Below are 21,100 nucleotides of genomic sequence, written 5' to 3'. Positions count from 1 at the left end.
AACAAAGTAGAACCCAAATCATTTGCTTGATGTCAAACAGTCATAAGAACATATATGTCCATAATTATATTCCAGTTGTAATACTAAATATATAATTATATGATTTTTTAAATTTTGAAATTGCTGTTAAAAAGTATTAACACTGTATTTTTAGTAACATTAGTAGTTGTTAGATAAGCTAAATGACTAAAAGCATTTGAACTGTAAACTAATGTTTTCCAGAAGATTCTATGAAGATGGAGCAATTGTATTGGGAGAAGAAGCAAACATGCTTGCTGGTATGTTGCTGGGACTCAATGCTATCGATTTCAGGTATCAATTTTTAGTGAATTTAAATAATGTTCATGCTAAAATGTTGATAGAAACTGAAATTATTTTTTTAACTTTCTGACTGTTCTTGCACCCTAGGTATTATCCATTTTATTGGGGGGGGGAGGGAGGTTGAAGAAGTAAAAACATTTCCCCCCGTTTTCCTGTTATTCCCCCCACCCGTGTTGCAGTTGTGGAAACACTTGTTTATAAAATGGGGAGGGGAATAACCAGTGAAAATGAGGAAAATAGTTTTCCCCCTTCAAATCCCCCCGTCTGATAAAATTGACTATCATTCTAGCGCCCCCTTTTGGCCTCCGCCTGGATAATGGAACAGTACCATCTCCCATAAATGGTGAAAGTTAGGAAACATAAATTTCTTACTATGTTAAGAATGCACAATTACTTGCAACCTAGCTAATTTTTTGTGCTCATGATGTCAACTTACAGCGATTGCTCTTTCCTTAGATCGTGCTGTATGATTAAATCATTCATGGCTCAGTTTTGTGTGCTGTCATATTGGATTGTTTGAATATATGAACATCTAACTTAAATATCGTAAATAAAGAGGAAAGAAAACTGTTTTTTTTTTTAAATGGAGAAGAACTACGGCTAATTTTGTACATTCTTTCTTAGATTCAGTGATATCCAAGGATGATATGAGGCTCTATTTTTGTCAGCAGTGCTTCTATTTCAATACAGTCTATTTTATTTTTTTGGTTTAAAACTTAAACTGAACAGTTCGTATGAGCTATAATTTAATGCTATGCAAAATAAGATTGTATGTTCCTTAACTTTGCATTGTGCCCCATTCCTTTTAATATGGACTTGGAAGAATTCAAAAATTTCTGCTCTGTGATTTGAGCTCAGTACTGTTCCCTGTTACAGATAGTACTCCATAACCACAGACTCTGCATCCTTGGAGTCAATCAAAACAGAAAACTTTGATTTTGCCATTTTATCTAAGGGCCACAATTTTACTATGCCATTGTATATAAATGGGACTTGATCATCCACACAGATCCTGGAACCAAATTGCAAAGGATACCAATGGCCCACTGTAAAATTAAACTTTGGGAATTTGTGCATGTGTTGACGATTAGTGACCAAATCAGAATTATAAACTAACCAGAACTCCCATCACCCTGGTACAGCTAGATGTAATTAAATTAACACTGCAAATGTAAGCTGTTCCTGTGCTTGAGCCTTAGATTCCTTTATGTGTGTATATACAGTATGTTCCTTCAAGTTGCTTGTTACCTATGGTGACCCCATGAATTTCACAGGTTTTTTTTTTGAGGCAAAAAATGCTCAGAGGTGGTTTTGCCAGTTGCTTTCTGAAACATAGCTGATGTACCTGATTTCATTGGCAGTCTCCCCTCAAGTAGTCTTAATTATAGTTTTATGTGCTTTCAGAAAGATCCATATCCTCGGTCTAAGGGAAATCTATCTGTAATGAAAGATAGTAACTTCAGTTGCTTTGATATTATAAGACAGCAAAATTTATTCTATTTTCTTTCCAGTTTTACCACTGAACAAGTCAAGTACATATATCCTCTCCCTATAAATGATTGTTTTGCATTCTGTAATGTCACTCTATATGTGGAACAGTAGAGTGTTAAAAGAGGATATGACATCTTGCTTGCCATTGAAACAGTTAGTAATTGAATTTCAAGAATCTATGTTAAAGCCTGACTTTTCATTTACTGAAAATAGTTCTAAAATCTCCTCTATATTTGTAATTTTGTTATGAAAATTTAATTAGGTCCCAAATTATTCAGTGTAGCCATCATTTACCTTCATTTAAAGATAATTACTGATTTCTCACAATTGTCTCAGCTTCTGCCTCAAGGGTGAAGGTTTGGACGGTAACTATCCAGCTGTGATAGACTACACACCATACCTGAAATTCACCCAAAGGTACGTGTCCTCTTGGATTTAAAGTTTAGTGATAACAGTCAACATTATTGTTACCTATAACTCCATTTACTGCTTCCAGTATGTTGAAATGTTACTAGTTGATATTGTAAGTATGATTTGGCTTCTTGAACTCTGGTTCAAGAAGGACCTAACTTTGAAATTTAAAAATGAGACTTAGGCATGCATACACATTTATGTATATAAAATACATATATAAAAATAAAAAATGTGGACTTCACATGACCAGAGTTGCTATTGTCTTAACATCAAAAAGCCTGCATAACAGTTTTAAAATCAGCTCCTTGGAAAGCTGACATAGTCTTTGGTATCTGAAAAAGAAAACTCAGATGCAGCTGAAGTGCAAGTTCTGATACTTCTAGTGTTAATGGATGCTTGATACTTTAAAACATAAATATAGTGAAGCATCTGATAAACTGTAAGCATAAATACAAGCTATTTGTTATCTTTCAAATTTCATTTCTCAGTTCTGATAGCATCAGTAGTGATGAGGAAGAGCTAAGAACACTGGGCAGCAGTGGCAGTGAAAGCAGCACACCAGAAAATATTGGTCCTCCATTCAACATGGATGAGAACACTTGGTACAACAAATGCAAACGGGTTGAACAAAAATACCGACTTACACTGGAACAAAAGGTAAAACCTACATTGAAAGTAGTCACATTCTATAAACTTAACTTCACAAAATTATTTTCTTACTGCTAAAATGTAGTTCAAGACCAAATCATTATATGTTTGCTAAGGAGTTAAAAAAAAAAAAAACATTCAGTAGATGAGAAAAAGATAGCTGCTGGGAACAGAAAGCAAACCTGCTCGTAGTAAAGTGGGCCTTTGTTATCTGTGGGTTTGGTATCTGCATATATGAAATGAATAAATATTTAATTTGTTAAAAACTACAACCAAGAGTAGCCAGGCTGAGAATCAGTCTTGGGGTAGGAGTGGAGGCTGTGGTGGGGAGGCCTGGGCCACAAGTATGCATTTTTTCTGCTTCGGCTTTGGTGGGGATTCTGTTCTTTCCTTCAAAAGCCAAAGCAGGAAGAATGCATTCCTGATGCCTATACCTTCCTAAAAACTTTCTGTTGCTGTCCTGGGACTGCTTCTCAGCTGGCTGCAGTTGGCTCCAGGTAACTCATTTTTTTTGTAATCTAAGGGGGGCTGGGGGAATCCTGGAACAACCCCTCACAGATACTGAGAGCCTACTGTATTTCAGATTTAGTTTTTGATTAAAAATATATGAAACAAACAGTGATATTGCTGCTAGTAGACTGACAGGGACATTGCTTGAGGGAAGTAAACAGTTCTAGAAAAGTAAAGAATAGTAGCAATTAAAAAAATAACCTAGAAGGTGGCTTCCTCTACTTAAAAAAGAATGTTCTTCCTGCAGCAGTCAAAAGTATAAAAAGAAACACAAGCCTACTTTTTTCTTTGTCTTACCCTTATCCTCACATTTTCTGTTAGGGTAGAAGTTAAATGTATGTGTTTACATGTATGGTTCATTTATCATACAAAACTATTCAAATGTGAGGCCCTGTAGTGCCACTGTTACTTTTCTATTTGGCATGTGTACATCATACCTTTTCACATATGATGAGGAGAAAAATGCAAACAGGTTTTGATTTTCCATCTGCACTGAAGCCAAAGTTTTTTTTCCCCTTGGTTTCCTTCTGCACCTGTTAGAATCATAGAGTTGGAAGAGGCCACATGGTCCATCCAGTCCAATCACAAAGTACCTCAAAAGATGGCTATCCAGCCTCTGTTTAAAAGTCTCCAAAGAAAGAGCTTTTACTACACTCTGAGACAGAGAGTTCCACTGTTGAACAGCTCTTACAGTCAAGAAGTTCTTCCTAATGTCCAAGTGGAATCTCCTTTCCTGTCATTTGAACTAATTTCTCCAAGTCCTAGTCTCCAGGGCAGCAGAAGACAAGTCTGCTCCCTCTTCCTTTCACATATTTTTACATGGCTTTCATGTCTCCACTCAACCTCCTCTTCTGCAGTCTAAATATACCCAGCTTATTAAGCCACTCCTCATAGGGCATGGTTTCTAAACATTTGATCATGTTAATGGCCCTCTGGGCACGTTCCAGCTTGTCAATATCTTTCTTGAATTGTGGTGCCCAGAATTAGACACAGTATTCCAGATGAGGTTTGATCAAAGCAGACTAGAGGGGCACCATTACTTCCCTTGATCTATATATTACAATTCTTTTGGTGTAGCCCAAAAATCCCATTGGTTTATTTAGCTGCTGCATCACATCATTGGTTCATGATAGATATAGGACTTCGGCTGAGGCAGTAGGGCAACATGATACTTGTCAGTGCTTTGGATGCTGGATCAGACAACATATTAATTATAAAGGTGTATCTGCAGTTGGGAAAAATGCATTTTAATTGTGTACATTTTTGTTTGCCTATTTCCTTTCCAAAACATACTTGCGATCATTGATCAGGGCTATCATTAGATGCAGTGTGTTTCTCAAACTGTGTTCCTCCAGGTGTTTTGGACTTCAACTCCCAGAAATCCCAGGCAGTTGACTAGTTAAAAATTGTGGGAGATAAAGTTCAAAACACCTAGAGGAGCACATTTTGAGAAACACTGCTTTAGGACCCTTCCACACAGACGTATAACCCAGACTATCAAGGCAGATAATCCACAATATCTGTGTTGAACTGGATTATCTGAGGCCCCTCCCATACAGCTGTATAAAATACACATTGAACTGGATTATATCGCAGTGTAAAGCTACTGTTTCTTCAGTAGCTTTATTTTCTGCAAAGGAAGAATTAATTTGGAATGAGCCATTGCTGTATCAGAGGTATGGAGAAAACATATTTGTGGTAAAAACTGTTTGTAAGGGGCTTCAGGATTAAACCTCTTATTCCCCCTGTGGATCATTTGGTGTTAAAAGGGCTGAGCATATCATTTTACTTTTCTCGGGACCTTCCTGCACCTGCTTCTCTGTTGGGGGAAGAACACAGCTCCTCCGTTTCCTTATCTTCTGCCCATTCCTTAAGTGCCATGTCTTGCTCTCAGATGAGAGAGAGAGAGAGCCTCCCTGCAAATGTTCTTATAGCTGTTAGAGCAGCCAGCCTTGTTCTTGTGTGGCCTTCAAAGAACATGGCTGATCTCCCAGCAAAGCTAATAATCTTTCTGTTGCAAAGAAGAGAGACCCACAACACACACTGCAAAGCATAGTTATGTTTCAAAAGGCAAAGCGAGGTGGATTACAGGATTCTTGGAGCCTTAATTCTACTCATCAAGGCTGCCTCCTCTAATCCTATGCTGTCCAAAGTGTCTGTTTTGTGGATAAGGGCACCTGTTGAAGTTCTAATCATGGGCAATAATTTCTTTGTTGTTAATTACTATCAAGTCAACTTTGACTTATGCTGATCATATGAATGAGAGCTTCCAAGTCATCCTATCATTTTTAAGCTGATAAACTCTATAATCTCTTAAGAACATTTAAATAAATTACCAGCACTGGTGGAGGTTTTGATAGATTACTCTTTGTACGGCATACAATTTTCAGATGGTTCAATGGTCTTGGCTATAGCTATATGGCTCAGACATGGGAAGTTTGTCTCTAACTCAAACTGAAAGTAGGCAGATGTAACATGTATAGAATGGGCTTGTATTCCCCTCCACCATTGGCATCTGAGAAGTGACAAACTGCATGAAGCTGATTGGCAGGCTTATTTCATTAATGCAATAAAATTTTGTTCTTTTTTTTTAAAAAAATCAAAAAATGTAAAAGTTTGTAAGTTTGTAAAGGCACATAATGTTTACTGAATTTGGAATAGACCTACATGACTACTAATTACAGTAATGCTGACAATGCACATTTCTGACTTCATTCTGGAAGGCCACTGTGGTGCAACATTTCTCTGTCTTCAACCATTATGATTATAAAACCTGTGCATGATTATACATTTTATGAGGCCATCTATTTCTCCATTGTATGAATACACTATAAAATAAGGATGAGGCAAAGGTCACAAGAGGCAGAAGAGCGATCTCATGACATGTTTGTTCATCTCTCATGAGATGATGTATAAGTCATGCTGCTATGAGTAATGCAAAGTGACATAGTTTTATATTTCAGTTTTATGTGCTGGTCCTTAATTGACTGCTATTCAGCATAATTTCACCTGCCTTGAAAGCAGATAAATGTACAGGGTGAATCAGTTGTTTGGGCTCACAAAAGTAACATGTATGAAATATACTAGAACTCTGTTGTTGGGTACAGCCATTTTATCTGAACAGAATGAGGAGCTTTAGTTATGAAGCTCTCAGGAAAAGAAAGAAGTCTCCAGGAAACATTTTACTTGATGGACTTCCCTGTCTCTCTGTTTCTGGTATCAGCAGTTTATGCTTTCATCCCTAGAGATATAGCCTGGGCTCATCTCATAAGGGATTTTGCAATTTCAACAATCTCTGAGGAGTTGTCGTGGCAGACCTTAGTTGTTCGGCTACATGGCCTTACTACTCTACACTTGTTTGCCATTATTATATTTCTGGGCTGGAATAGTTGTTTCTTGTAGAATGTGCCATGCTTAGCTTCTTAGCATCTACTGTGGTGGGACAAAACTTCAATTTTGTACAAAGACAGGTATCACAATCCTTTTGGGCACATTTCTTCCAAATCTTTAGGTAACTATAGAAGTGTTTGCACAGATGATCATGAAAAGATACCCTTTTGAACTAGTTTTCAGTGTGTAAAGACTATCATCAGTAGTTTAACTGTGTATTAAATGCTAGAAAGCTTGCAAACATATATTTTTAAAAATGAGCATGTGTTGTTTTACTTGCACATTTTATGCCATAGTCAATATGTCTGTGTTTTTAGGGTTATCTAGAAGAGCTAGTACGCCTTAGAGAGACTCAGCTGGCTGAATCCATCTCTCAGAAGAAGCTATTACGGCAGAAGATAGAAGCTATGAATATGGCCCATAAAACAGAAAAAGAGCAACTAGAATACATCATTGTGGAACTGCAGGATCAACTGTAAGTTGGATGCATTGCAGAAATTTTACTGGAGAAAAATGTTCTTGGATAATTTTTTTTCTTTAAATGTTTACAAAATTAATGTTGCTCATTTAGAAATATTGAAATTCTGTTTGCCTCAGAATCCCTTTGAAAGGTTTCAATTTTATTGTGGCTGGATCTTTGCATATATAATTAATAAAATATCAAATATTACAAAATAAATATTACATATATTATGACTCACTAATTAACAGAGTGTTGTCATCCATAGAGAATTGTGATGAAATGATATATTTATAGCATCTATCTATCTATCTCTAATATTATTTTCAGTCTTTATGGATAACATACATACTAGAAAAGTATAGATCTTGAAGTTAGTTTTGGTATTTAGGATATATTGCCACTGTAAAGATTACATTCATAAACAGAAAGATGCTTGGATCTTCCTTTATATTTCTAGTGTGAAATGAATTGGCTTGATTATTTTAAGAACTTGGAGAGTGAAATTTTTCTACATGCAGTCCCAAATTCTGTATCAAAATTATGCTGCCTTGTTAAATGTAATACTATATTATGCAAATGTCATAGCAATCTTTTGATTGTTCATACATTTAAATGTGTGATCTTTAGGAACAAGCAATTTTATTTAAACTTTGGACTTTAAACCAACAAGTATAAAAATATTAAAATGCATTAAAACTAGTTTGTCTAATGTAGATTTTTAATGCTTCTAGTACATGGGGGGATGTAGACCAGTGGGAATTCTTCAGTCTTTTGGCTATGGAGGCTAGGACTACTGGGATTCATACTTTACAATGAGGCAAATGTAAATAAATTTGTATATTGTGAATTCTAAGCAGTGATTGCTTGATTACCTTATTGATATCAACAGAAAAACTGAGAAATAGATACTAAGTCATATAAGGTTATGATGTCGGGGTAACAAGGAACAAGCTAACAGTGCACAGGAATTAGGGTGCCACCAGACAGCCTGCACTTTGACTTTTCACCTATACTTCACTCTTCTGGAATTGTGAAGACACTGACACTGTCCCATCACTCATGATGAAGTACGACTTAATGCCCGTTTGTTAGGCCTCTATACATAAAATTGTGGGTGAAACCATATTCTCCTGCACAGAGCTAGCTTGGAAATATTGTTGTTCCTTTCAAGTCATTACTGATTAACCTTTTCTTAGCAAGATTTGTTCAGTGTGGAGTTGCTTTTGCCTCCCTCTGAGGCTGAAAACATGTGATTTATCCAGGATCGCCCAGTGAGTTTCCATGGCCAAGTAGGGATTTGAACCCTGGTCTCAAACCACTACATCATGCTGGCTGCTGTGATTTATTCTCCAATTTGTTAGAGTTCATAAAATTACTGATGACGTAGACTATACCTAATGTAGGCTACAGTTCACGAAAACATTGGCTAATTTGTTCCCTAAAGCAATCGAGTTCACACTGTAATAAATATGTGAGTCTTTAAGGTACTACAAGTATACTTTTGTGCTGAGAAATATGTTTAGATTGCGTAGCTTTTTAAAATCATAATTTTGTGGAGACTACCTAGTTTTAGCTGATGCCTGTTTTCCTGTAGTAGTTTTTCATCAAAATGTGCAAACTGTACTTCAAGAATAATTTTGTTCATATGTTTAAATGCTGTGTGCTTAGCAGTGGGTGTAAGGGAGTGGATATTTCAGTTAAAATAAAATTTAATTACAGAGACAACTAGCTCTATAGTCAAGTTATTCAGGAGAATAGACAGCAATAGGTATTGCAGTGATTTTTGATCAGACACATTGCCTGGAGGGTATTTTTTAATTTAAATATTCAGCAAAACATAAAAGGCTTGGGTGGATTTCATGATTTCAAATTTTGATATTGCTTGCCATACTATGGCAAGCTTGCCATACATGACCTCATGTAAGCTGCATCAAGTCCCCCTGGGGGAGATGGAGCGGGGTATAAATAAAGTTTTTTAAAAAAATTATTATTATTATTATTACAAGCAATCTCATAAGTGGATTTCAGATTGGAATAGGTAAAATAATTAAAATATTGGCTTAAGTGTAATGCTTGTGGTTGAAGTGGGGGCTTTTAGCATTTCATTCTCTCCCTTGCCAACCCCTTTTGTTGCCAAAAGCCTGCTTTAAGATTTTTCCAGGAACACTCTTGAGCAGGTTTTAGGAGTTATTCTTTACATTGGGGAGGAGTGCGGAGGGTTAAGAGGAAGAGGAATTGTTTGTATATAACATGGTTCCACAAGTGCAAGGATCATGTTGGTTATTGGCTTCTGCATCACTGTGGGACTTTTCACAGGTAATATAAGCGCAACAGAATTGACTGCTTCTCATTTCAAATCTCTGATGATTGACAACTCCCTGGGTGCCTAGTATTTTAAGAGACTTGCTCTTTTTTGGTACCATTTCAATACTTCATTACTTAGATTGCACTGACTCATTGTTAACCTAACATGAATCATTAACTGTACTCACAGCTCTTCCAAAGAGCATGATGATGTATTTGCATTAAGCATATTATCTATAAAAGGAGACCAGAGAAAAAAGATATGGGGCAGAAAAAAGGAAGTCGAAACAATACAGATGAGTTTATTTAAACTAAGAACAGTTGCATAACTAATTCCATGTACCACAATTTGCATTTTGCAAGTTGATCTTTGAGAGGGACTGTATATAAATATAGTAAATAAATAACGGACAGATATTTATTCCTCCGAATGGTCCCTGTGAAATGCACACATATGGGTCTCCTGTGCCTGCGCAAACAGTATCAGAACTCTCTAGAAGCTTCTCGTTTTCCTTAATTGAATAATCTATAGTTGGGAAGCTTAAACTATTGAAAGATGGTTGTCAACAGTGGCCTAGTAACTGGTAATGTATATATAGGGCCAGAAATTTTCACTAAAAGAATAGAACAGTATGTAATTGAAATAGATCACATACTGTTCCATTTCCTGTACTGCCAGAGATGAGAAAACTGCATTTGAAACCAAATGAAATGTGAAAAATAAATCATAATGCATGGGATTTCTTATCTATATAAATCTAAACTGTAGCATTTTAAAAATCTAATGTTTTGTTATAAATGTCTCTTCTCATTTCTTTTGTTTCTTGACCCTAATTTGGATATCTTCAGCTTGCTATAAAATGCCATGACATTTCAATCAGTTCAGCAACAAGATAGGACATTTTCTGAATCAGTTTTGTTGAGTTTATACTATTGATCTCCAGGTAGTCTGTAACAGGGGTTGTTTCCACCCAATAATTTTTTGACGTGACCCCAGGTATATATGTATATTAGAAAAGTATGAAAACTCAATATTTACTGATAATCAGCATTCACAAAGCTTGCTCAACAAGCTGGTTTATCTTTTTGTGGAGTGCAGTTCCCTCCTCCTGCTTCAAGGGTGCACTGGGCACCACCTTTTGACAAAAACACAGCTTGGGGACAGGGCCAAGCTTGGGACTAATGGCAGAGAAAGTGGGTGCAGAAGCTGGCAGGTGAGAGGTTGAGAGGCTCCACCATGTTGTTCCACCACCATGTTTCTTACTGTGGATGTGTGGGTTGCCTGCCTGCCTCGCTAGCCCTCCCCCCTCCCCCCCTTTAAACAAGCAGCAGCTGCAGAGAGGGAGCATGCAGTCTGAACAAACCTGTTTAAAGGGGGAGAGCTAGCAAGAAAGCACGCTGGCTGAAAGAATGAACAAACAAGTACGTGCATCAAACAGAAGGACAAAGCACACACGCGTGTATTGTTGGTACAGCTGTTGCCTGTTAAAGAGAGGGGAATGCATCACTGGCTGGGTAGCTGTGAAAGAAAGGAATGTGCTGGTGGTTGCCTGCACTCCGAGGAGAGATGCTAGCTACCTTTTTTGCTCTATCTCACACTCTCCCTGCAGGTAGGCAGCCCACACATCCTCAGTAAGAGACTCTGGAGTCTTTCCTCAGCAGCTCGCCCACCAGCTGGAGCTCTCCTCCAAGGACCTGTCCTTTCCTCCCCATCTTCCCCCCCCCCCCTTTCCCCCAGTTGGGCCAGCAGGGCCCCCTCTGCACCCGCTTTCTCTGTGTGCGGTCAGCCACTGCTGCATTCCTTTCCTTTGCAGCTACCCAGCCAGGAAGAAGAAGGGAGGAGCTGCCGCGGCACATGTTTGAAAGGGGAGGGGGCCCTCAATTTGTTTCACAGAGCCCTAAGGGCACTGCGGAGCACAGTTTGAGAACTGCTGGTCTATAGCAATCATAGAAATGGTATACAGCCTTAACTACTAAACAGGTGGTATTTGTGATTTCATAGCCGTATTACTCTGGAATATCAGTATGCTAAAGAATATTATAGCACCTCAGAACCTAAGGTGCTATAAGATCCCTTTGCATGCTCTTGTGCATATCCTATTGTGAAAGGTTTTTAAATGGGGGTTGCTTTTCTAATAAAATGCATATGATTTGCAGCTACTTTCAAAACTAGCCTAGTAAAATGAGTTTGTAGAGTGGTGCTCTGTGCTCAGTTAATCTAGATCACATAACATAAATGGAAAAAAAATCATCTTGTCTTTGTGAATGGTGGTTTTGAAAGATTATCATGATATAGTGTGACCTCATGGGTTTATATTTTACATATTTTACATGCCTAACTGGGTTGAGCATTTTTACAGGGACTTACTTTCTTTAGGGAGCAAGTTCTGTAGTGAATATTATGGAAAGTGCTATGAGCAGCAGAAAACGAGATTGCGTGTCAGTAACTAGAATTCTACTATTGTTATCTCCTCCATAAATCCACATTCATTCTTAGATCTCCTTGCTGCATTAGGACTATTTTTGTTTGTTTGCTGTTGGGAGTTTTTGTACTATACTAACATATAGTTAGAGGGCAGATAACACACCACATGCATTGTTGCATGGGCTCACATCCATGACATTTGAAATTTCAACAGATTTGAGTCATCAAGTGGTGCTGACAACTCATTCCATAGAGAGGGGATATGTGAAGGAGATTTCCCAATAGGAGAATTCATAGTACTGGTAAGTAATTAAGCTGTATGGTTGTCTCACTAAGTTGTAAACACTACTAATCTTTTTGTATATGGAATTCTTTATCTGTTGTGTGAAGCATTCATGGCTTTGAACTTCAAATAATTAATATCTCTATTATTCTTCTGACTGAATTTCCAAATAGTAAAGCCCCCTCCCCCCCTTCCCCGAGTCACGTTGGCTTTCACCTTCAAGAGCACTTTTGCTGTTTTGGACTGACTTTATGTGAAAGCATATATAGATATTCAGAGAAACCCCATTTATTTTATTTTCAGTCTGTGGAACTAAAATAATACAGTGAAAAATAACTGACCTGTTTGGAAGAAAGTCAAATATTGTAACTTCAGCTGTTGTTGAAGAAAAGTACTGGGAGTTTCACCCTTGCCATGAATAGGAGCATTGATACTTTCCTTATGACGATAAGCTTTGCTGCACAAAATAATTGATAGAAAGCAGCATTTTAAATCATGTCCTTTTTCTGTGTTTACCTGGATGAAATAAAAATAAACCATACTTTCGATACAGCACAGCTGTTGACCTCTGTTCTGTGAGTCATGTGCCTTTACTGAGATCTCTTATGACTGAAAAAAATCTGAAAAGCTCGGGCTTTGTTTTGTGTTCTCCTATAGCCTTGCCAATATAGAAAATGGAATTGTTGAAGAACTTAGGACCTTGATTTTCTGCTTTGTGAAACAGAAATATTCTTCCAGTTTTATGGAGGTGTGAAATATTAGCTGAGAAAGTACAGTGCTAGGTAACTGAGATTCAAACATGACATTAGCCATTATTTGCTTTTCCTTCTACATGATTCATTTGCTGAACAAGATCATTTTATCAGTCAAAGTACCCCATAGTGCAGTTCCAAAGTGGGTTTTCGGGTTTTAAAAAATAATTAGTACTAAAATTCTATGAAGTCTCTCCTGGGTAAAAGTGTCTTAAGAACAACATGATTGCGGATGAATCTTTCAAGTACAAGCCTATTTTCTTCCTGTGCTTGAAGACATTACTTCTAATGGCATAAAATTCACTGTGTGTTCACAGAACTGTGCTAAAGAATAATGATTTAAGATCAAGACAAGAATTAACTACCCATCTCACCAATCAGTGGCCTTCCCCAGGAGTTCTGGATGTTAATGCTGTTGCCTTGGATACGCTACTTTATCGAAAACAAAATAAGCAATGGGATGAGTAAGTTGAAATATTTATGCAGTGCTCCTAAGATCCCAGATATCTTATTTTCCCCCCTGCATCTTGTCATATGGAATATTGTGTGTTAAGGGCTTGGGGGAAAACCTGTAGATGAGTAAATATTAAAGCATTTAATATTTACTAGCATTCTTGTCTTAAACACAAGTGCACGTGTACAAAGTGTTTACAAATTTTATAGGTGCATAATCTTTTCATTTATTTTTAGTAATCTTAAAATAACCCTACAAGATAGATTTGTATTATCCACGCTACTTGCCAGTACTTGAGTTATTAAACTTAGGTTGCATCAAAAACATGGGAAGGTAAAAATTAGATACCTAGAAAGTAGTAAGAATATTTTTTGCATAGTGGTAGTGTAGATTTTATAGCACACAATACACAGGCAGTTGCCACAAAGTACAGGTTCTTACAGCAGTTGTCACAAAGCCCAGTTAATATACATCGGTGTTTGAATATATCTTGTTTCCTTAGGTCATGTACACTTGACCTGCCCCCCCCCCCCCCCCCCCGCTCCCCATGGCATGGCTTGATTTCTCACAGCTACCAACATAATTAGGATCCTATATTGCTGAACAAATGTAGAGAAGATTAGAAACCATTACAAGGCACAAAGTGCATGATCCCTTGTGTAATCTTTATGGTCTTTATTTAACCTACACAAGATTAAACGTGTGTTATTTCTAGTTTTAGAGAGGAGCTGCCTATATTGTTTCCAATTTTTGGGATACATTTTACAAAGGACCTAGCAATCCCTAGTATATATTGACAGTTAAAAATCTGAGCAGTAATTTAGAACTTTAGAAGCGGAAGGCTTTATTATGCAGAAATTTGGCTCCTGATGGAAATACATACCTTGAAATAGTTCAGTAACCTTACAACTGCATTAAAATGCATTTGTCACTTCAGTGAATGTACGTTTTCACAGGAAACAGCATTCATTCTGAATTGTAAATGCATATATCCCTATCTGCATTTTGTGAGAGGTTTTAACTGTGAGTCTTTCAGGATGTTTGATCTGCAATTCTAAAGGAGGAGTAGGGATCTTCTTATTTAGACAAATATCTGTCCTTTTTTTATCTTACTTATGAAGTACTTAATACCTGCACGAGTTGTTTGGAGAGAAACAGACTTGCTTACCCAAAAACTGCCATACCAGCCAATACCGACTAGCACTTATGTTTTGTCAGATGATGACTGGTATGTGTGTCCACTCACTCTCTATTGCTTCTTTTTTTATGCTTTGCAAAACCCAGTTTTAATACAAACCAATAGTAATAAAATGGTCATTTCCTGCAGAATTATATACTGATATTCTTTCACCATCATTGTTTCCTGGAAGATTTTCAGATATTCTTCTTTGTTAGGCAATTCTCCCAGTGACTCTTTTATTCAAGATGTCTTCTTATCTTTTTTCTCTTGGTAATATATGCTTGGAAATTACACTTAAGTGAATAGTCTTATTCTTATGTGGCCATAGTTTGGTTTAGAGTTGTGTGAACACTTTAATATGTAGAGCCAATATTGCCACGAAGTACTTTGTAGTGTACCTTTACTTCATTTGATATTAATAACCTGCTTTTTGATTTTAAAAAATGGCATGGTTTATAATGTGGAATACTTTGCTGCAGCATGTTATGAAAAGACTCTGGACTTTTCCTGTCAAGGAGACCTTGATGTACACAGTTCTTGTAGAAAGGGATAAGGCAAACAGAAGACAAATTGTTTGACAGGCAAAAAGGGACTAGTCAAGAAGAGAGGGAGGATTTATTCCAGAAGTCTGCATTGGCATCGCTATATGAATAACAACAGCCTACTTGGGTTGTCAAGATTCAGAAAGACAAAGCAAGCCAAATAGTCTAGTGGTCTATTAGTGCATTGAGTTGAGGGTTATAGTACTGAATGTTGGGGATGTTCTCAAAAGGCTGATACACCAAGAGACAGATCTATTATAACCAATTTAATAGGATGCACTGTGCATATGAAAAGCTTATAATTTTTATACGTTTGTCTCTCACAAACTATGGAATTATGAATAATTTGGAATGCAAATAGCTTTATTTGTTTGGTTATTTAATCCTATTTATTTAACTATTTCTATTACTGCTGAATTGGGAATTTTGGGGAGAGGGACTTTTAAAAAATACTATTCTTGTATTGTTCTGATACGCATAGTAGTTGGGAAGATGTCTTAAAGCACTGACTTTTGTTACTGTAAACCTCATGGAATAACTTCAGATTCCGAAGTAGTGAAAGCAATAATTCCATCTGTTCTTGGAGACCTTGAGAGTTTGCTTCTAGGAAATAGCTTGTATGTCTGCAAATATACTTTTCAGCAAATACATTTTACACAGATTATTTAATGGTAAATTCTTGTGTATGTCTCTTGTGCACACCTATAGAATCACATACTTTTAAAAAAACCTGGGTAGGTTAGCAAATGTTCTTGAATAATTCACAAATATACTCGTTTTTGTTTAGTTTTGTATAATCTCAGTAACACTGCAAACTTCATAGTTCTGCAGGGAACAACAAGATTCAGGTATGAATTTGGAAAAAAAAACTTCAGAAATTCTCATAAGTGACATACTCTCATTCAGAGTTGGCTATTGGTTATAACTTGCATCACGAGATACAAACTTTTAAGACAGTATGTAATAAATTAGAAATGCAGTCTAAACTATTAGAGATGCAGTAGGGTTTGAACAGCTAACCTATCAAAGAAGCATTAATCCAATATACAAACCAGAATTGAACAGAGCAGAAAGCTTAAAAGCATGACAATATTTAAAAACCAATATTACACCAAACACCAGGAAGATACCAGAAAGGAAGCTGCCACTGAAAAGGCCCTTTCTCTGCTACCAACTGAACTTCAAATAGTATGAAACCTCAGAAGTGGGTTCTTGGTTGTCAGTCACATTTGAAAAAAAGCAAATCTTAAAACTTTAAGATAAATGATGTGTAAACATGTAACACCCTCTCTCTGGGTTTGTATCACTGAGTCTTCATTTTGAAATTTCTCAAGCGTATCTTCTGTTTTAAATAACATAAATTGTGTATTCACATCTATTGTTCCTTTCTGCAATTTTACTTAACGAAAAACTTTTCTTATACTTTATGAATTGAATCCAAAAACTACATCGTGGAAAACTTTGATTAAGCCTAGATTAACCCCATTATTTCCATCTTTATATTTATGGTGTAGCATATTTTTGAGAAAGTTCTCTAGAAAATAGGACAAATTGCAACTGTCATAATGATAACTGGCATCATTTGAATACTTGGAAGATAATTAATCAAACTGGCTGTCATTGATTTTGCAGAAAGAGCTTTCACAGCCTGGACCAGCTCTCAGCTGATGTTAGCCTATCTCAAACATCTCTGGATCCAAGCCATTCACAAGATGAAGATATAAAACAGAGTGGACTGAATTCACTTAGTGAAGGTAAAGTTCCCAGCCTAAAAGTTGATTGATATTTAAAACGTCATAATCACCATTTTTGTATATATATGAGGCTGTGCAGTTATGCTGCTTCTAACTTACAATCTGTCATTATAACTCTCCCAACCTGAATAGTAAGGATATACCAGTATCATCAAGTATTATAGATGCAGATTTATAAGTCAATGTTATATGCAGTGCAGTCTGCCTACTCTCCATTATTTTTAGATCAGAACTAGACTTTCTGATCTGCCTTTGGCATTACCGCCATCAAGAGGCTTAATCTTACCTTACAGATTCACATCCTGGTTTTCAAAAACTTTCCCAGGATCGCCGGTTTTCTTAAAATCTTCCTAAATACTAAGGTTGTCCCCATATATTGCCTTATTTAGCAATGTTCATGTGGTGGAACCACCACACAATTGGGACCATTTGTATAGCAGAGCTTCCTGCAGGTAAGCTACTTGGAAATGAGTGGTGTTGGCCTTGTGGCTCTCTGGCATCCTTATCTATGGTGGCAATAATGTAAAGGTTCAAAGCAATGTGTAGAGGTTTCATGAACAAATCTGCTGAATTGAGATGCAAGCTGTAGTTTTGTCAGGAAAATAAAACCACTCTCATTTAATGGTTTATATACCAAAATGCAGGGAAGCTGCATTAATTGTATGTAATTTTTTTGTGTGTTTGTGGACTTATGGCAACCCCATGAATTTCATGGGATTTCATGGGATTTTCTTACACAAGGTGGTTTTGCCAGTTCCCTCCTTTGAAATTTAGGCTATAGCACCTGGTATTTGTTAGCAGTTTTCTGTCCAAAACTTAAACTCAATGTGTAATTACTGTCATGCATATTGTGAAGTCTCGGCCTGTTTATTTCCCAGTTGGACTGTTCCATTTTGACAAGTTTAGGGGAGAAGCTTAGGTTCCCCCTAGAGGCCGAGCTCGGTTGGTGCAGCCCATTCTGACTCAGAGCCAGAATGGGCTGGTGATAGAACTTCTTACTCCATTCCTTTTGATCACAGCTTATAGATAGTTGCCAGATAGTGTCTGGTCTGGCCTAGCAATTTGAACAGGCCATCCTTATCACATATTTGTCATAGTTCATAGATAATACATGTTTCATAGATAGATAGTTTATATTTGCCTTATAGATAGATAGTTCAGATATACTTGCCCCATAGATTTTAGATTATAGTAAATGTTATATAGAATAAATAGTACATGCCTTAAGAGTTTATAGTTTATAGAGTACTTACCTCATAGAAATTATAGTTTGTTACCTCAGAGTTTATATTTCACTGTTCTAACACCATCATAATCAAACTGTACTTTTATACCTTGATTATTCAGTAAACAATTGTTGGATTTAATCTTGTTTGTAGAGTTTTATTTTGGGGGAATTACAGTAATTAGGGCATACCGATGGTCACTGGGAAAATAGCCAGACACATTTCGTTTTCTCCTTAATCTTCCCGGTGTGCCATCATACATATTATTTCTAAACTCTCTTTATCCAAGGAATTATAAACAACTTTTTATCTTTCACTTCCTACCAATTTCAATTCTAACAGTGATTATTAGATAACATGTACATAAATCTGAATTGCCCTATACCTTCCTGCCATTTTGATTATGAACAGAAAATTGGTACTTACCATGATTCCTTTTCTGCAGCAGTGAGAAGAAAATCCTTACGCTGGGTCTTTCTTCACACATTTCTGACAAAACTTCATTGTATTAGGATCTTTAGCATCTTTTCTCAATTATTCTCCAAGTTTCTGGCATCTAAAGCTTTCTTCAAGTACTATGTCTCCTACAGTAAAGTCAGAGGTAGGGCCCTGCTGTGACCCCCTAACTCTGACCTAGGCAGGAAAAGCATGGTGGCAGCAAGCAGCTGCATTTTCACATGCATATTTCAGCATCTATTACACTGACTTGTGGTAGGAGTGACTCAGGTGAGGGTTTTATTTGTGATGTTACTTTGCTTTTTTAATGCCCCATTAGAAGACATATTTAAAGGAGCTATAATTATATATATTTTTTAAATAGGAAAAGAAGACACCCCTTCATTACTTGGCCTCTGTGGTTCTCTGACTTCAGTAGCAAGCTATAAATCTTTAACAAGTTTGAAATCAAGTGAATATCTTGCAAGCCCTACGACAGAGATGACAAGTCCTGGACTAACTCCTTCTTGAGCAGATATACGCAGAGAAGGCCATTTGTGTTTGCATTCCGTTGGCATGCCTGGATTTATCAACTGTCAAGGCTCACAGAAAGTCAACTTAGCTTTAACTAAAATGCTACCTGTCTTTTTTTTGTTTTTGTTTTGTTTTTTTGCAGTTATCTTGGAAAGGAACATTCTTAGGTATGCATTTGTTGACTGCTTAATAATATCTAGTCTCCTGTTGAATGTATTGTACAATTAAGATTAAGAATCTCCTAAGCAAGGATGGACATAATTATTTTAAGTCCTGGAATTTGTCTTTTGTGCAAGACTTACTGATACTCATATTGATGTCCAAAGGACTTTACTGTACTTTTCTAAGGTATGCCAGTGATGACTTGAAAATGGATGTGTTTGAATTTACTGAAAAAGCAAAAATATTGTGTGCTATTATGATGAATTTAAAGATGAAACTAGAACAATGGCAACCATTAGTTCTACATAAATTTTCCCACTATACTGTACAGCTGTTTTAATTTTTGTTGGGTCAATGAATTATTGTTGTCATCAGCATCATACTCCTATTTAGCACCTTGATGTAAGCCCTCCACAAGCATAAAGGGGCATACTGGTGGCAGAGGTATCAGTGCACGTGTAAGACCAGCCTTCAAAGCTCACTGTGCATATAACTGCTTCTAAGACTTCCATGATTTAAGTCTGAAGTTATTAATAGGGCCATGTTCCATATCACAGTAGCACTGTAAATGTGTTCAACAGAGTGCAGTTATGGAGCCTTATCCAAACCCACAAGCTCAGTGTGTTGGGTCTGGGAAGCTGCTGGCTGTGTAACTTACATTCAGTGTGGAGAATTACATGCAGACCCACACTCCTGCTCCCAGTTTATTCCTGCAGAGGCCTATAGTGAACTCATCTGCAATATTAAAAGGAAAATTCAGAGATGCCTTCCAAATTGCTGACCTCAAACTAAATCTTAAGTTAGAGGTTGGAAGTGTTTACTGAGGAAGACACATATCTCCAAACAGAAAATGTCACAATGGATTTTTATGTAAAAGTTTTTGTGAAATACTTTGCAGACTTCTTTCTGCTTGCTTTGTAGTTAAAAAAACAAACAGGTACAACCTGTCCAGTTACAGTAAACTTTATTTTATTGTAAAACATGCAAACAATGCATATATTTGTTTCAAGTTCTGCAGTTTAATTTTTGAAGTGCAATTCTCTCTACAGTGAAACTGCTAGCTCCTAGCCTTACTGGGAATGGTTATCTGTAGTAATCACCAGGTTATTTTGTGCAGAAGCATTGATACACATAGGGCCTCTGAAACTGATGACTTTAAAGAAATACTTTACTGTGCCAAAGAAATTTTACATTTTGTTTACTAGTATGTAAAAACATCTGAGAATCTTAAAAATACAGCTAAATTTGAGATGGACAGTATGAAAACATACCATTTTTTTTCATAGAGGTGTTTCTTGTAAACCTGCTATAAAATTTGATTGGGGTGATTAAGATGCAAATTGAGTAATTTACTATGTTAAATATGTGCTGTTTTAAACTTTGAAACAACGCAGCACTCTTGCTCTGCTAGAATGTATACACTGGCTACTTGGAACATGCATGTTAACAACATTCAAAAGCACGAGAAACAAAACTAATCTGTGCAGGTAAGCTTCCAGAAGTGTGTACAGTAATATTAGCAGGCTGTATGTGAAAACTTTCTTGGGCTAAGAGGATTACTTTGTTATACCTGTTATTAATAGGTTGGCAAAGCTATAATGAAAGTCTTTTGGGGAACATTTGTAAAGTCTAGAATGTGAGTGTGTGTGTGAAACCAGGTGATTTGATATTTGTGCATGAAAAGGTAACTACTAGCTTGATTTCCAAACCTTGCTAAACTTTGAGAATTCAAAATAAAGCAAATTGTGAATACTTATTGCCCTGCTACATCAAATACTGCATGTGCATTAAATTTTTTGTATTATTGCTACT

At 36.6% G+C, this 21,100-nt stretch overlaps 1 protein-coding gene across 3 annotated transcripts in view; it reads left to right on the top strand.

Annotated features, from left to right (window-relative positions):
• The window catches only part of RUNDC3B (RUN domain containing 3B), a 34,105-nt gene extending 13,011 nt beyond the window's left edge, over window positions 1–21,094 (top strand). The window contains exons 5-11 of one of the 3 annotated variants that reach the window (XM_060782319.2): window positions 226–312; window positions 2,149–2,229; window positions 2,715–2,883; window positions 7,092–7,249; window positions 13,319–13,465; window positions 16,810–16,931; window positions 18,978–21,094. In XM_060782319.2, the coding sequence (XP_060638302.2) occupies window positions 226–312; window positions 2,149–2,229; window positions 2,715–2,883; window positions 7,092–7,249; window positions 13,319–13,465; window positions 16,810–16,931; window positions 18,978–19,123 (910 nt within the window). In that variant the 3' untranslated portion in view covers window positions 19,124–21,094. Of the gene's footprint in view, window positions 1–222; window positions 313–2,148; window positions 2,230–2,714; window positions 2,884–7,091; window positions 7,250–13,318; window positions 13,466–16,809; window positions 16,932–18,977 lie in introns of all 3 variants that reach the window. The other 2 variants (XM_060782318.2, XM_060782320.2) reach the window with 2 other exon arrangements.
• The last annotated feature ends 6 nt before the right edge of the window (window positions 21,095–21,100 follow it).

Source organism: Anolis sagrei, chromosome 6, assembly GCF_037176765.1.
Source record: "Anolis sagrei isolate rAnoSag1 chromosome 6, rAnoSag1.mat, whole genome shotgun sequence".
In the NCBI taxonomy this organism is placed as follows: domain Eukaryota; kingdom Metazoa; phylum Chordata; class Lepidosauria; order Squamata; family Dactyloidae; genus Anolis; species Anolis sagrei.
This window is presented reverse-complemented; position numbering and strand designations above follow the sequence as displayed.